This window comes from Aythya fuligula, chromosome 5 (genome assembly GCF_009819795.1).
Source record: "Aythya fuligula isolate bAytFul2 chromosome 5, bAytFul2.pri, whole genome shotgun sequence".
NCBI lineage: Eukaryota > Metazoa > Chordata > Aves > Anseriformes > Anatidae > Aythya > Aythya fuligula.
The window spans coordinates 23,817,183-23,832,593 of record NC_045563.1 but is presented as its reverse complement, the minus strand read 5'-3'; the positions used below and the strand labels follow the sequence as shown (position 1 = coordinate 23,832,593).

Below are 15,411 nucleotides of genomic sequence, written 5' to 3'. Positions count from 1 at the left end.
ATTGTAAAACCATGGAACATACCTCACTACTTAGCTGCATACAGTAGAAAAGTTGAGACAGTGGTGAAATACTGCTCTGCACAATCGGTCTCTCTCCATATCTGAACAGGACCATTATGCCTTCTGTTTTGTGTTTTTGTTGTTTGCTTTTGTGAGGGAGGGGAAGGTTGCATGGTATCCCCAGATAAAAGCTGTGATACTGAAATGCCAGCAGTAGGGTACGTTCTGTCTGCACATGGCATCTTCAGTCCTCGGACAGACTTTCATCAGATCCTTGTATTGGAGCAGATCTCATACTTGCCCTTCTACACTGAAGAACCAGGAATAAAGTTGGCACATACTTGCCCTTCTACACTGAAGAACCAGGAATAAAGTTGGCACACTGATGATAATCACAGCAATGTTCTATACTCTGTATCGGGCTGCAAAATCCAGAAATGGCTTTTGCAGTATTGAGGTAGCTGATACATGCCAGGAGTTTCACTGGGATGTTGATGCATGTCCTTGCAGAAATGTAGGTTATGCACCATTTAAAAATAAAAATAAAAATCAAACAACTATTCTCCTTTCCCCACTCTGTGTTTTTGTAACGCTTTTACTGCAGATGTCTTCCAAGTTGGGTTTTCAAGAACTGCCACTCTGTGTTTTTTTCTGTATTAGATGCAGGAATATCACTGGTACCGTCAGTATCTTTGTCACTTCTAGAGTAGAAAACCAGAAGGTGTACGCTATTCAGAACCATTGTGTAGAATATGGGATGGAGAAAAGTAAATTGTAGGTTATAAACCCCAAATAACTCCAGTTCCTTCAGAACTGGATTGTCATCCTACTGGGCGTTGTTCATTGTGTTTCTTGAAATCTAGGATAGGAATTAGTACTGTTAGAATTGTGTTTTACCTGAATCACGTGAAGTTGTATGTGCTCTTGCTCTGGCTGCAAAATCCACCAAAATTGCCTGGTGCAAGTGTGGCATTAGATGAAGCTGTGAGACTTAAGTGGCCTTGGAGAAGAATTTTTCACTGTCCTATTACTCATCTTTCACCTATTTCAGAGCCAAAAGAGTCTTTTCTTATCGCAGCTGCTTTTAAAATACAGTTGGAATTAAAGCTATCGCCTTATAGGCACGATTAGATGTTAGCATCCATGTCAGTAAACAACTGATGACCCTTATCTCTATGTGGCTTAACTATGGGTTGCTGCAGACAGAGATTCCTAGGGCTGCATTAGAAAATGTAATGCATTGCTTCTGAACTGCATCTGTTTTCCCGCTAGGTTTGGTATTAGGATGTGATTTACAACGGTTCTTCAATGTCTGTAAAATGAGTCGCAGATAAATTGTTGCTTTGGGATTATCTGTATCATAGCCATTTAGGCAAATTTTGGGATAATGCGTACAACAGCAAATATTAAAAATCAGAATCTCTGAACGTTCACCATGTATTGGTTATGGTTTTCAGATTTCTTACACGCAGTTTTCTCTCTGCATGTATTTTAAAATGTTGCACTTCCTTACAGATATACCACAGATGAGACCAAAGCCACACTACGTAATGGTTAAGAAAGATGCTGAAACCAATGAGGCAATATATTGCACAAAGGAACCTTTTATTAAGGCTCGTGTTATTGTCATTCGGTGGTTGGTGTCTTTCTGGCTTGAGCCAAAACCTCATGCAGGACCTCATATTCCTGGGATGGAAGGTGAAAATGTGCCAAAGAATATACAGGTAAAATCAAATACGCAAGGTTTTCTTTTTTCATGTGTTTGTCTTGATTGTATTCTCAGCAGCATGTAGCCCTCTGATAATTATAACTGATGAAGAATTGGAAAAAGGAATTTCTAAACAATTTTTCTGCATATGAATTCAGTTTAGAAGGATTTGCTGTACTTTAAAAAAATAAATAAATTTTCTAAACATTTGGGTTTTAATCAAGTAGAGGTAAAAATCTTTGAAATACGGTGAATCTTGTCTTTTTTGTAATTCTTCTATGTAATTTAAATTTTATGTTCAAATTGTATTGCTAAAATGTGTTATGGAAATTCTCTTTAATTTTTGTTTCAGAGAGCAGCTGCTAGCATGGCTTCAAGGGAAGACAGCAAAAATGACAGCACTGATAAGCAGGACAGAAATGCAGAGCCAGAACAATCTCATTCTAATACAAGCACTCTAACAGAGAGAGAACCAAGTTCTTCCAGCCTCTGCAGTATTGATGAAGAACATTTAACTGATATTGAAATTGTCCGCAAAGTCTTTTCTTCTAAAAGAAGTAATGTTAATTTTCTAACTGAGATTTTTCGACAGGTAAAGAACCTGCTTTAGAACGCAAGAATATTGACTATTATACTATATACCATGTCAGAGTTTTTTCAAGTGTATTTGCTAACCAGAACATTATGTGAGAGTTCATTTTTTGTCATCTTGCCTTTAAAATTAAAGCATTAGAAAATATTCCCTTTTAATCAGAATATCTCCAATTCCTGATTTTTCTAATTCTATTTCTTTACTAACCAGCTTTAGAGCATTTAACTTGGACTTTACAATTCCCTATAGACAACAACGTTTGATCTTTTCATGCATCAACCCCATAGCTATTAGAGCTCATAACCAAAAGTAAAAATAAACCTGCTGTAGGAGTCTGCAGCTGTTCAAGAGCTGTTTTAGGAGCAGTCAAATGCCCTTACCTTGACAGCATTCATCAGGAGAGTGAGACAGATGGCTACAGAAGGTAGCATTCTGCTTTTGACTTTACTGCAACCACAAGTGTTAGCTAAATGTACTCAAAATAGTGTTTTTCAGATGTAAACTTTACTAAACAAATTTAAACTAAGAACATATGCCAGAATACTGAGTCTTTCCTATAATACAAAGATACTTAGCTTTGAGCTCAAAGCAGAAAAATGGAACCAAGTAGATTTTCTGTATGCCCTCGAGAATAGGACAAAAGGTGAAGAGGTTTTTCTGAATAAAATTAAAGAAAAATCTGCTAACTTTCAGTTGAAGTGCAAGATGCTAATTGCTTTAAACAACATAAAACTAAACATGCAAAACCTCCAATATTTCTGGATGAAAGGGTTATTTTTGAATGCGGTGAATGTCAGAAACATACCCACTGAAACTTATCCATCAGAAGCTTAACCACATCCTGTGTGTTGAAGAACTTGGACGCATTACTGAAGGAGATAGCAGAGTTACCAAATTTAGACTGCCACTCGGGTTGACAGAGCCTGAGGCATTGAATGTAGATTCGATATTATTGATACATCTATTTACAGCCCTTTCAGTTTTTTTTCTTCACACTTCATTTTAATGGGTTTCTTCTTTTTCTTCGCACTTTTTAGTTTGATACTCAGATGACACATCCATTTCTGGAGAGAGAGCATATTGTTTGTGTCAAGTGGGCACTACTTACAGGAGTCAGTGAGTTTTCAACATTCACACCATGGGCTCCATAAAACTATGTGTTAATGTAGTTTATCTGTTCTTTTTCTTCTTTTTTCCTTTTTTTTTTTTTTAATACAGTTAGGTCATCGTGGTCTTTGGTAAATGCATTTATAGTTCGTTGAAACCTGACTAATGTTAAAAGTTCCTGATCTCTGACTACTTGTTTCCAGTACAGCAGGTACATAAAACCTGCTGAAGAGGGCAGAAATTGGCCGTCACACTGACTCAAATGCATTATTTTTAAAAATAATAATTTTGAAATCTTTTCAGGGAGTCAAGCTACTGTTTAAGGCTACTGTTTTGAATCTCATCTAGATAAAAATAAGATATATGCCTACCAGTAACGTATGACACTTGAAATTTTGTCATTTAGAACTCTTCCAAGTCCTCTGAATCAAAGGTGCTGTAGTAGAAACTTCTCCTCACTTCTTTTGCATGCTTTTGATGAGTGTTTGCGCTTTAATTTCAGCAGTTCTGGGCACTGCCTGTACAGATTCTCATATCTGTCTCTTTGGCAGTGAACTTTTCAATTTACTTTGTTGACAAGTTTTTTTGTTAAAACTTTTTCTCCATTGCCTGTGTACACACTTTCACATTTCAGATAAAGAAAGTGAGCTAACATTTAGGTTCAGGAATAATTTACTTCTTCAGAACCTACAGTGGTTGTAAGTTTGTATGTTTGTTTGTTTGTTTGTTTTTTCTCTTATGCCTTAGAACCTGGCCATTACGGAGCACTAGTTTAGTACTTATCTTGCTGCTTCTTGACTTTATAAGTACAATTTGTACTTAAAACTGTTCAATTCTAATTATAGCTTGAAGCCACATAGTTTAGTTCCAACTTGATTTCAAGTAATGTAACTGAGCTTTTGTTTGTTTCTGTTTCTACTCCCAGGCATTTCTGTTGCCAATATGTGAAGCCGCTGCCATGAGGAAAGTGGTAAAGGTTTATCAGGAATGGATTCAGCAAGAAGATAAGCCCTTATTTATGAAAGAGCCTGAAGAAATAATGCAGTGTACAGCTGTAGATTGTGATGAAAATGTTGTAGACCATAATTCATCTGAGAAGGCAAAAGAAAGAGAAGAGGTAAAATATTGTTGGTTACTATTTGTGCATCTTTTGCATAGTAGACTTGAGGCCAAGACCAATTGGCCTTCTCAACAGACTATACGTGGTTAAGTTGGATTTTACAGCATGTTGAGGGGAATGAAACAAAGGTAATTAAAAATTGCATGTATATGCTACCGATTTGTTCCATTATCAGTAGATACTTATGTGGCTATTTAAATTTAAAGAAATCATATAGATTTATAAAGTACTTCCAAGATATGGTTTATAAAGTATTCCAACTTTCAGCTGTGTAAAAATTATATACAAATAAATGGGTAAGAAAAAATCGTAATTATTTTGTCCAGATACTTTAAAATAATTGCTACAAACACCTTTAATCATGATGTTGTCTTTAAGATGCAACTGTGATATGTATTATCTATTACATACTTTGTCCTTTAACGTAAAACAAAAACAACCTGTCAACAAATCAATGGGATTTTAAGAGCAAAATATTTTTCAGGAAAAAGGTGTGAACTCCAGTCATGTTAGAAATTCAAACTGGGCAAGAAATGGCTGTTACCAAGACACTTTGCATAAACTGTCTGAAATTGATACTGAAGAGCAAAATGTACGAGCTGGAGTGCAGTCAGTATTGCAGGTATGGAATGAACTTGCTATCTAATTTTCAGCTTAATAGTAAAGAGTATGATATTAGTACGTAAAAGAGTAGAATATAGCATAATGGTCTTATAAAGGCATTCCCATACCCCTTCAAAACATCTCCAAATTCTGTACATTATTTTAGATATAATCAAAAGTATATAATTTGAGGTTCTTTGAAATGCATTTATGGTCATAGAAAATATGTGCATTTTATGTATAATATGTACAGACACAAACTTACGTTATGGTGTGTATATGACTGTAGCCTTCTATCCAGAAGAAAATTTATTCTAAGCCAAACAGGTGGATATTTACTACTATTTACTACTCCATTGTGTGCACTTGAATCATGGGTTACCATCCCAATTAGAATTCAAAGTTTTTACTGTAGCTTGAATGATTTCCTGTAATGCTGTACACTGCTATATAAAAATAAACTTTGTAACTGAAATGACTATTTAGTTCAAACTTTATAACAATTTAACCTTCATAATCTTTGCATACCAGGACTACAGAATATGCATGAAGTGCTTCTAGGAAAGGAATGAAAAGTCTTTGTCCATTTGCAGTGTATTTTTAAAGTTCACACATCTGTAAATGTCTGAGAGATTCTTCATATTGAAGTTTTTCTAGACAGAGGTTCATTTGACCACTAAGTATCTTTAGCTGGAAACAGAATCAAGACGTTCTATCCTCGTACAGTGTCTGAATTTGAGAGGTTTCTGGACCACATTTGCCATTTTCTGTGAATGAAGAATCCAAGACTTCTATCTTAAGTTTTCTTCCCATTTAATTCTTGCATAGGCTTATTTCTAGGCCCTTCAAGGAGGGGTTCATTAGCTGAAGCAAGTAACTTGCAACTGCATAGTAATAGTTTTTAATCATTAAACTCCAAAGCTCTCAGTACAGGGAGATTACAAGTGTAGAACCAATGATTTCATGAACATGTGGATTAAGAAAGGCAAATAAATTGGAGATCTAGAGCTGCCTGTGATATAAATATTTCCTAATAAATTCCTAAAATGTAACAGCACTTTAGTAATAGGTCCTGTAACTTCTGAGGTGTCCATGTCTGCTTTGATTTCATTGTTTTCATTCTGAAAGCCCTAATTTTCTGTCTACTGAAGTCAGTGGAAAACTTGCTAATATTTAATAACATTGAAATCATTCAACCTTAAGAAGGCTTGTTCGCCAGATAGAGTCCAAAACCAGACTGTCATAATACTCTTTGCTAGATCTTTTTTTTTAAATATACAGTGTGTTACCCTTTTTCATGCCAAGAATGTTGTCACATTAAATGGTATTACATTAAAGAGCACTCCAGAGGACATAATTATTTTCTGTCCTCGCAATAGATGGACTCGCCATTAATTATTTTCTTCTGTGAAAAATACATTTCCCAACCTCCATAAAGATTTAACCCAGATTAAAAACAAAAACTGAGAATAACTTATGTTAAGAACACAGTTATTTAAAGTCTAATAGTGTATACATCTGTTTGGTTTGTTGTTGTTGTTGTTTTATGTTTGCTTTTATTTTTTTTCTTGTTGCTGCATAATGCTGACATAATACAATATCATTGCACTGCACAAGGAGCAAAGAAAGGATGGTCAATGGCATGAAGAATTGCTTTGACTATATTTTTCATTCATTTCTGCATATTGTGAAAACAGTGTCTTTCTGAATAGAGGCTTATATGCTTGAATTCCCTTAACTCCATCATGTACTCTGGCAGGCTTCCTAACATAAATATCTAGGAAGTAATACTTGTGAACATTCAAACTTGACAGCACAGTTAATCCTAGTAGCTTTTATATGCCTGGTACATTGCACCTTGGAAGAGGACAGCTAAGTAGCATCCATAAGATTTTCTGCAGCTTACAGGAACTTTTAAAACCCATTAAAAAATTCTGCTGCTTTCTTTCCATATAGAAGAATAACTTACATAAATTATGTAAATATACCTGTGAGAAAAGTGAATTTGGTGGCTGTAGCTTTGGTTGTGAGCTACAAATAGCTTACAAGAACTCTTATTTGTCTTGTTTAATGAGAGTGTATTACATGTGGTGGTGGTAGATCTGTAGCAGTGGTGGGTATGGGCTTCCAATGAACACAGTTTTGCACTGTAAAAGGAACCAAAAAGCCAAGAGTTCCTGAAGCCAGTGCCACTACACATTACTTGGCTGCTATAGTTTTTCCTGGAAATCTTGTCCTTTTTTCTCCCTTTGAACCATCCTGGGATTCATCCTCACATCAGCTTTCTGGGTATTTGACATTTGTCAATTGTATGAAGATTTTGGTATGTGATTTCATAGAACCAAGGAGGTAGTCCATATCTGATTTGCAGCATCACATGAGCTATTATAAAGTACATGCATATTTGAATCGTGCTGCTGGGTATGACGGCAACCACTTTGGAGAGGGTATCCTGTTTCCTATTTCTGGTAAGCCACACTGACTGTGATGGGATGAATACTGTAGATTCCCAGAGTGTACTACACTCTTTGTCATGCTGATGCACAAAGAGTATACAAGGACTCTTTCAAATAGTTTAGTGTGTGTTATACTAGTCAGTTGTTCATTTACAGTGGAACTTCTGTGCTTAAAGAAGCAGTGGACTTCTTTAGTGGAATATTTTTGTCCATCATACTAAATAATTATGTAATTTTTTGTAGCATATATCCAGGAGAACAAAGATATACAAATAGGTTTTATAGATATTTTTTTTAAATTTATTGGTTTTACTGTAGTGTTATCATCAAATTAAGCTAACTTGTGTTTAAGTACATACTTCTGAGTATACATGCAGCCCGTTCTGTTAATCATGGGTGTTATCTTTCCTCGTAACTATCAGCTAAACTGTTGAAAACATCAAAGTGCTTCGACCTCATTACATCTACTTTTTTTTTTTACTTACAGGTTTTTATTATAAATTCTTCAAACATATTCTTTCTTGAACCAGCAAATGAAATTAAAACTCTGCTGGATGAACACACTGATATGTGTAAACGCATTCTTAATATCTACCGCCACATGGTAGTCCAAGTGACTATGGACAAGAAGACTTGGTAAAATGCTAATGTTTTTATCTTAGATTATTAGTTCACAAGATAAATGTGAGATGGTTCTTGGTAGTAAACACAGTAGAATAGTATTGACTATGTGAATCTGTTCCTCTAAATCAGTAAATGCATGGGCTTTAAAATCGCAAACGACTTACCACAGGGGAAGTGGTGAGCTCCTCTGTTAATGCCAATAATAAGCACTATCTAGTTTGAGTCAGCGTAGCCCTCAATGAAAAAAGAAGTAAGCTAGAGTATACAGACTATCAAGGATCAACTGATGACATTTTTCTGGGACATTTTGCTCATGTGTCAAAGTGCTAAGTATGAAGTCACATAGGAGACTTATTTAAAAATAAACACAAATCCTCAGATAAGCCTGGATAATTATTATAACGAGATGTGAGTTGTTCTTGATCTATAATTAACTCCAGCTTTAGACATTTCTTTACAAGAGTCCATTTACTGTTTTAACTGTTTTGTCCTTTCCAGTGTTTAAGATTCATAGCAGGGACAAGAGACCCTCCTTCAAAGTCATCTGCATTATTTCCCCCTCTTCTTTAAATAGATGTCTCTAATGAGGTAGTATATTGCCACCATTCTCCATTGTAAGGAATCAGTAGCAAGGGGATTTCAAATGGCTGATTTATTCCATTTTAACTTGACATGCATTCAGTCTCTCACTTGGTAAATAGAGCTGGCATTACATGCCATTTAAAATTTGTTTACTCATGTTAGGAAATAAGGAATCAGTTCAAGACTAGCCACTGGGAAATTTGGGAGTGATAAAAGAAAACAGATCACACTAAATTAGTATTTTCTTCCCCAGTTTCTTGTCACTAAAGAAGTGGCTGTAGACTGTGATGACAAAGTTTCTTTGCCACCCAAAAGAATTAATGAAGTATGTTTATGATCATGTAATATTGCCAAAATTTGTCATCCATACAAAAAAAGTATAAACTCAGATCAGAAATATGACTAAACCTTTGTCCTGCAATTTCAGGCCATTGTAAGTGATGACCCTTGAACAACCTTGCACATGATGTTACACGGCAGTAGGGGTTCCTCACTGTGAAAGTCAAGTGTGGAAGGAAGGGATGGGAGTAATTTCTTTTACAAGAAAAAAGTTAGGCTGTTTACAGTGTGTTTAGGCAAATCAAGCGCAGTCATTATCTTTAAAAGTATCTTGGTATATACAGAATTATAGTAAAATAGTAACTCTAAGTTTAATATTGTTTTGCAGGGAACAGATGCTACTCGTGCTGCTCAGGGTTACTGAATCTGTGCTGAAAATACCACCCCAAACTTTCTTGCAGTATCAAGGAAGAAAAAACTCCACCTTAGCAGGAAGGCTTGCAGGACCTCTTTTCCAGGCAATTAAAAATAAATTCACTTTAATTAATTCAGTTTAATTTTGACCAAGAAACTAGAAACAACAGCTGCTGTTGACTGGTTTGTCCTAGGATCTGTAAAGTCTTCAGATTCTTTAGTAGGGAAAAAAAAGATAGAAAATATATAAATGTGATGAGAACTAGTCAAGGACAGTGCTACAGAACTCTTTAACAAAATTTGTAACGTATGGAAACATCTTACACAAGCCAATCCAGTTGTTCCTCTAAGTCAGAAGCACGTGTTAACATAATACTTCATTATTCATGGAAAGTCTGTGTACGGGCAAGGAAGTGAATATTAGGACTACACAAAAATGTTTGTGGCAGTTAGAAACTTCTTTTTAAGCAGTAATATTTGAATGTTGTTATCTTTTGTTGGTAAGCCAACGTTTCTCCTTTTATTATTTTAGACACTTATAGTAGCTTGGATCAAAGCGAATCTAAATGTGTACATCTCTCGAGAACTTTGGGATGACTTGCTGTCTGTAATGTCATCACTGACATACTGGGAAGAGCTGGCCACTGAGTGGTCATTGACAATGGAGACACTAACTAAAGTATTAGCTAGAAACCTCTATAGCCTGGACCTCAGTGACCTGCCATTGGATAAATTAAGTGAGCAGAAGCAGAAAAAACACAAAGGCAAAGGTAAGACAACATTGTATACAATTTTAAGAGTTTGAGCGGTGCTAATGAGATGTTGGGTACAACGGAGTTTTTGTCCAGTCTTTTCAGAGTAGCTAATTAGACATAACTGTCACCTGAAATAGCCCAGTTTCTTCACAATAAGGCTGGTTTTTAGAACCACTGTGAAATCCTACCATAAAGGTTCAGTCCTGCAAATAGTCACATATGGAATTTAATTCCTAAAGGTATGTAGAATTAAACCTAAATTTTTACACTACAATGTGTTAAGCCTTTCCATTTTTATCAAATACAAATTGATTCCCAGCCAAACATTTTTAAATTAATGAGGATTACATGTGTGGTAAAAATTAGTTAAGTAGCAAGTGCCTATTGCAAGCATAATTGGAATATGGATTCTGGAATCCCATGAATGTTGATTAAAGGTGAAATGTTAGATGAACATAGTTTTGTTTGAGCAGTAACTCACTGCTAAACCATGGTGAAGACTGGTTTTGTTAAAGTGACTTACTTTGACTAAGTGAAATGATACTAGTACCATGTGAATGGTACCAGTTTTTAGACTGATGTCAATATGATGCAGGAAATACTCTGTAGGACAAAACTTAGGAAGAGAGGGTGGCTACTTGTATTGTTACAGTTCTGATGTTGTTGAGACAGGAAATCTGTCCTCCTATGTAGAGTGCTGAATTGAGACTGGCAAAGGCTGGATTCTATTCCCATATTAGAAACTGACTTCCTGCATGTCACCACGAGCAATCACTTCTGTCTTGGTTTAGTCTTCTGTATTATATGGGTGATAATACTATTCTTTAAAAAGGGCTTTGAGAGGCCGAACTGTATTTAAGATGGAAATCAAGATGGAAAAAAGTATAGTTTTTAGTCTACTTTTTAATCTCTCTGTTTTCTGATGGATGTTGTTCATCACATATTGCTGAGGGAGAACCAAACCTAAGGGAAGGTACTTACTACTTCCCTAGGGTTTGTCAGTGAGAAATAATCAATGTGCAATGTGCATGTGCTTTAAAAATATTTTGATTCATCTGTATCACCCATGCAAAGCACAAGAGAAGAGTTTGTTAGCTTTCAGCAGTAGAATTCCAGAGCCTCCATGATTAAATGTGAGTTGAAGAGTTAACTCTAGTGGGTTTTGGAAGTAATAAATCCCATACAGATTATGCCCAAATTCTTTGGCATAAATTCTTTGGCATAAATTCTTTAATAATAATGAACATGCTCTATTAAGGCTTCCTTTCCAAGAAGATGCCCTTTTAATGATTGTAACTGTTATAAAGTGTAATTTGTGATCATAAGTCAGTTCAGTGTGGGTAAGGAAATACACTGCAAATATTCTTTAGTTCACTGGACTTTTTTACGTACAGTTTCTTGAAAATTCCTCATGTGAGCTTTATTGACTTTGATATAAATGGCAATTCTGAACTTGTTACATCTTTTCTTATAGTATTTTTAGGGTGAAATTCCAAAAAGCCTTGTTCTTTGAGCCTAAATTCCCTTTTACTTGCTTTTGCATTTGATGGTAAAATATTTTATCATTTTCACTTCATGTTCCTCAAGTGTCACAAAGTTATTTGGCAAACAACTGCAGCATTAATGGTATGTAATGTATGATTTTGTGTGTTTTGTCTAACAGGAACAGCAAAGGTTGAGATAGAGGTAAAATGTATATAGTTACACATTTTATTTGTCTACAGTCTTTGTAAAACCAGTTTTCTTGTGTTTTTCAACTTAATTGGTCAGAAAAGAAAATCACGATAGCTTAATAGCACCAGTGCTTCTGACAAAAAATTCAGTATCCCTCAGTTAATGCTAGCTGAGTGGATTTATAGAGACACTTAAATATAGTAATGTGCTCTTTAGCTTTTAAAATCATGCTAGCTTTGGTAATTTATTCTATCCAACTTTAAATCTCTCTGAAAGAATACAACTGTCACTGTTTGGTGATACCACCATAGTAGTGAATAGATTTGCAATTCTATTTTTGCAGGAGTTGGGCATGAATTCCCCAAATCTTCTGTTGATAAGTCCTTTTCTAGAGGCTGGAGCCGTGATCAGCCTGGACAGGCACCAATGAGACAACGCAGTGCTACAACCACTGGATCTCCAGGAACAGAAAAGGCAAGAAGCATAGTACGGCAGAAAACAGTTGGTACGTATCTGTAAAAGCTAATAAAAGTGAGAGAGCTAATAATTTGAGAAAGGGGAAGGAATTCATAACTGACATTGTAGCTACATGGTTAACTTTATTTTTTTCTACAGAAGTATACTCTCTGCAGTAATTAGTTGAATATAAGTATAAATGATGTAGTCTTACGTGTTTTGAGGGTAGTTGAATAGCTTGTTCTTACTACAGTTACAGTTACTGCAAATGAGAGTAATGTAGTTAAGTATTGTGTAATTTTTAATGTTTGATCACATGCTTAAGATGTATTAGACAAATAATACTGTTGTGTGTCTATGGAAAAGAAAAAAATTGATTTGATCAATGGTATGGATAGGTGGCTTTTAAAGTCTGTTTTCATAAATTATGCACACAATAGGTTGAATATTTTCCAACTGTAGAAAGAAAAGTGTGAGAATTATGTACATGTCTGCATAGTTCATAAAATGTGCTGTCTTTTACTATACCCTGAATTTTGTGTTAATGAGAGATTGGCACAGCCGTGCAGTTCTCCATTTCTGAAGTGACCTATTTCTCAATTTCATTACTTGCAGATACTCTTTCCTGTGTTAGAAATGACTGATGGTAGTCAATGGTTTAGATGGATTGCTCAAAAGAATACTCATTTACATTTTTATGATTTGCTTACCATATCTTAACATGAACTGGACTGCAAATTTCTTTACTTTGTTTTCTCATCTTGATGATCTCGGTGCTATCCATTATGTGAAGGAAGTTTAAGCTGATTTTACTTTTTCATTTAAAAGAAGAACCTATTAAGGAGTATCTTGTGCTTTTTCACTATCTCTGTAGTAGTAGTGGCTTCAGTCATGAACTGTTTTTGCACTGGTACTTCTTGGAAGCAGGTACAATCTGATGCAGTTCTAGAACTCAGGAATGGTAATCAAATATGTAGTAGTGTTAGCTTTTCAGAGATTAACATCTCTGTTAACATTCCAAAAATCTTCACATTTATTTTTTGAAGTCACAGAGGTTATTTAGCAAAGAAAATTATTTGAATATTCTTCAAAATTTTTAATAAATTTTTAAGTTCTGTTTACGAGTAGCATCTGAAGCCTTCTGTTGGGGTGGGAGAGTTGTTTGTTCTGTAAGCACTACTACAAAAATGCTAGCAAAACTACCCAAATATGTATCCAAATGCTACACAGCATTTCCTTTATCTCATGCTGACAGCTAGTTTGACTCAAAAGTTTTCCTTATGGATTGCAGATACTTTAAATGTAACTTCTGCTTCTCTTCAGATAGGCTGTGATTAACTGTTGCAGTATTTTTGCTTTAAGTCTTAATTGTCTTAACAAGGTAAAGCTCATGTTAAAATTTATCCCTCTCAAATTATTATTTCAGATGTCAGAAGATTATACTGCATGATTGATTTTTAATGTTTTTGTTTTGCTGTTTTTTGAAAGATGGCTATTTATATGATGTTAGCCCTAAAATCACTGTTTATACTAATCAAGCTATATATTGACTTGGTTAGCAGCAAAATAATCTGATTTTAGTTTCACTCCACTTCAGCTTCCTTCATTTGGTTCTTTTTTGCCTTATATTTGATATTAATTAGCGAGGTTTATATTACTGTAACCAGTTAAAATTCATCTCTATTCATTTTATAGAACACCATCCATAGACAAGCATTAGCATTAGTAGGATAATTTTAAAAGATGAAAAGCCCTCAGAAAGTTGCCAGAGCCAGAATCCCAAACTCTTCAGTTCTTCATCAACATCTTTTAAGAAGATGTTGATGAAGCATCACATCTTGTTAGAAAAGCATACATCTTAACTGTCAGCAAAGAGTTGCTTGTTATTGTCTCCGGTCTTCTCAGAATGCTGCTCAGGTGCTTCTTAACCTGTGCCAGTTAAAATGGGGTCACATAACCAAAAATGGTTTATAGTCATAATAAGTAAAATTTTCTTTATAACATTTTGCTAGTTTGTCTGCTTCAGTTAATTAATGCCGCAAGCAAAGCCTAGAATTAAGTCACACCTCAGATGTGTTGCATGATATCTGATATGTAGTATATTTCCTTTGATTGTGAGTAATATACTCTTTATATCTGAGTAGGTAGGATGTGCATGTTGAATATGTTATGGTAAGAAAAAGCTGGGGTTTCTTTTTCATTTGTTTTATGTTGTACACATTTTGTGCACACCTTTGTTTTTTGAGCCATCCTCATGCCAGCGCACGTCTATTGCTGCACCAAGTTTCTGTGTATGTGTTTTACTCAAATAAAAATCACAGCTTTCCTGATATGCAGTGTGTACATTTTTAGCCTGAACTTATGTAAAGTAATTTTTGGAAAAGGGTCTTTAAATGCATATGGGTTGAAAAATCTTTTGTAGGGCTAGATATAGAATTTGTAGACAGCAGATTCTCGTCCTATAAAAATACCAGGTCTGAAGGAATTTAGGAGTCTACTGTTCCATGTGTGTTGTTTTTTTTCTATAGAGAACAGCAGATGGTTTTGAACTGACATATCTAGTCCACATCTTGTGTTAAGTCTGACTCTATTTGACTACTTAATTGAACGTGACATATCTTATTTAAAATAATTATGCAGTGAGGTCACATTTTCATTTTACAGCATCACAATGTTAATCTTGCTTTCAGTAATAATATCTTACATTTTTCATTTGAAAGTTTTCTATAAAATTTTCATTTGAAAGTTTTCTATAAAATTTCCATCTTCCAAATAGTAAAAGTGATTTTCTATTCCCTCTTTCTAGAATCAAATAAGATGGTGGAAGAAAATCAGTCAAATTACAAGGGACACTTATTTTTAATGATTTGCATTCAACATAGTATCCAATCTCAAAAGTTTGGTTTATTTACTCTGTAGCTTGATATTTTCTCTCAAGCGTGCATTCATTTTAAAATGCATAATGATGAATGCAATGCATTTATCCGTGACTGTATTCTGAAATTTAATATTGCATCTCTTAAAAATAAGTTAAAGCCTTG

At 34.8% G+C, this 15,411-nt stretch overlaps 1 protein-coding gene across 17 annotated transcripts in view; it reads left to right on the top strand.

Moving 5' to 3' along the window:
* The window catches only part of RALGAPA1 (Ral GTPase activating protein catalytic subunit alpha 1), a 125,674-nt gene that overhangs the window by 22,944 nt on the left and 87,319 nt on the right, over positions 1 to 15,411 (top strand). For all 17 annotated transcript variants that reach the window (XM_032188282.1, XM_032188280.1, XM_032188284.1 and 14 more), the window contains exons 9-16: positions 1,516 to 1,724; positions 2,061 to 2,300; positions 4,333 to 4,524; positions 5,012 to 5,149; positions 8,074 to 8,222; positions 9,460 to 9,589; positions 10,018 to 10,255; positions 12,258 to 12,419. In XM_032188282.1, the coding sequence (XP_032044173.1) occupies positions 1,516 to 1,724; positions 2,061 to 2,300; positions 4,333 to 4,524; positions 5,012 to 5,149; positions 8,074 to 8,222; positions 9,460 to 9,589; positions 10,018 to 10,255; positions 12,258 to 12,419 (1,458 nt within the window). The remainder of the gene's footprint in view (positions 1 to 1,515; positions 1,725 to 2,060; positions 2,301 to 4,332; positions 4,525 to 5,011; positions 5,150 to 8,073; positions 8,223 to 9,459; positions 9,590 to 10,017; positions 10,256 to 12,257; positions 12,420 to 15,411) is intronic.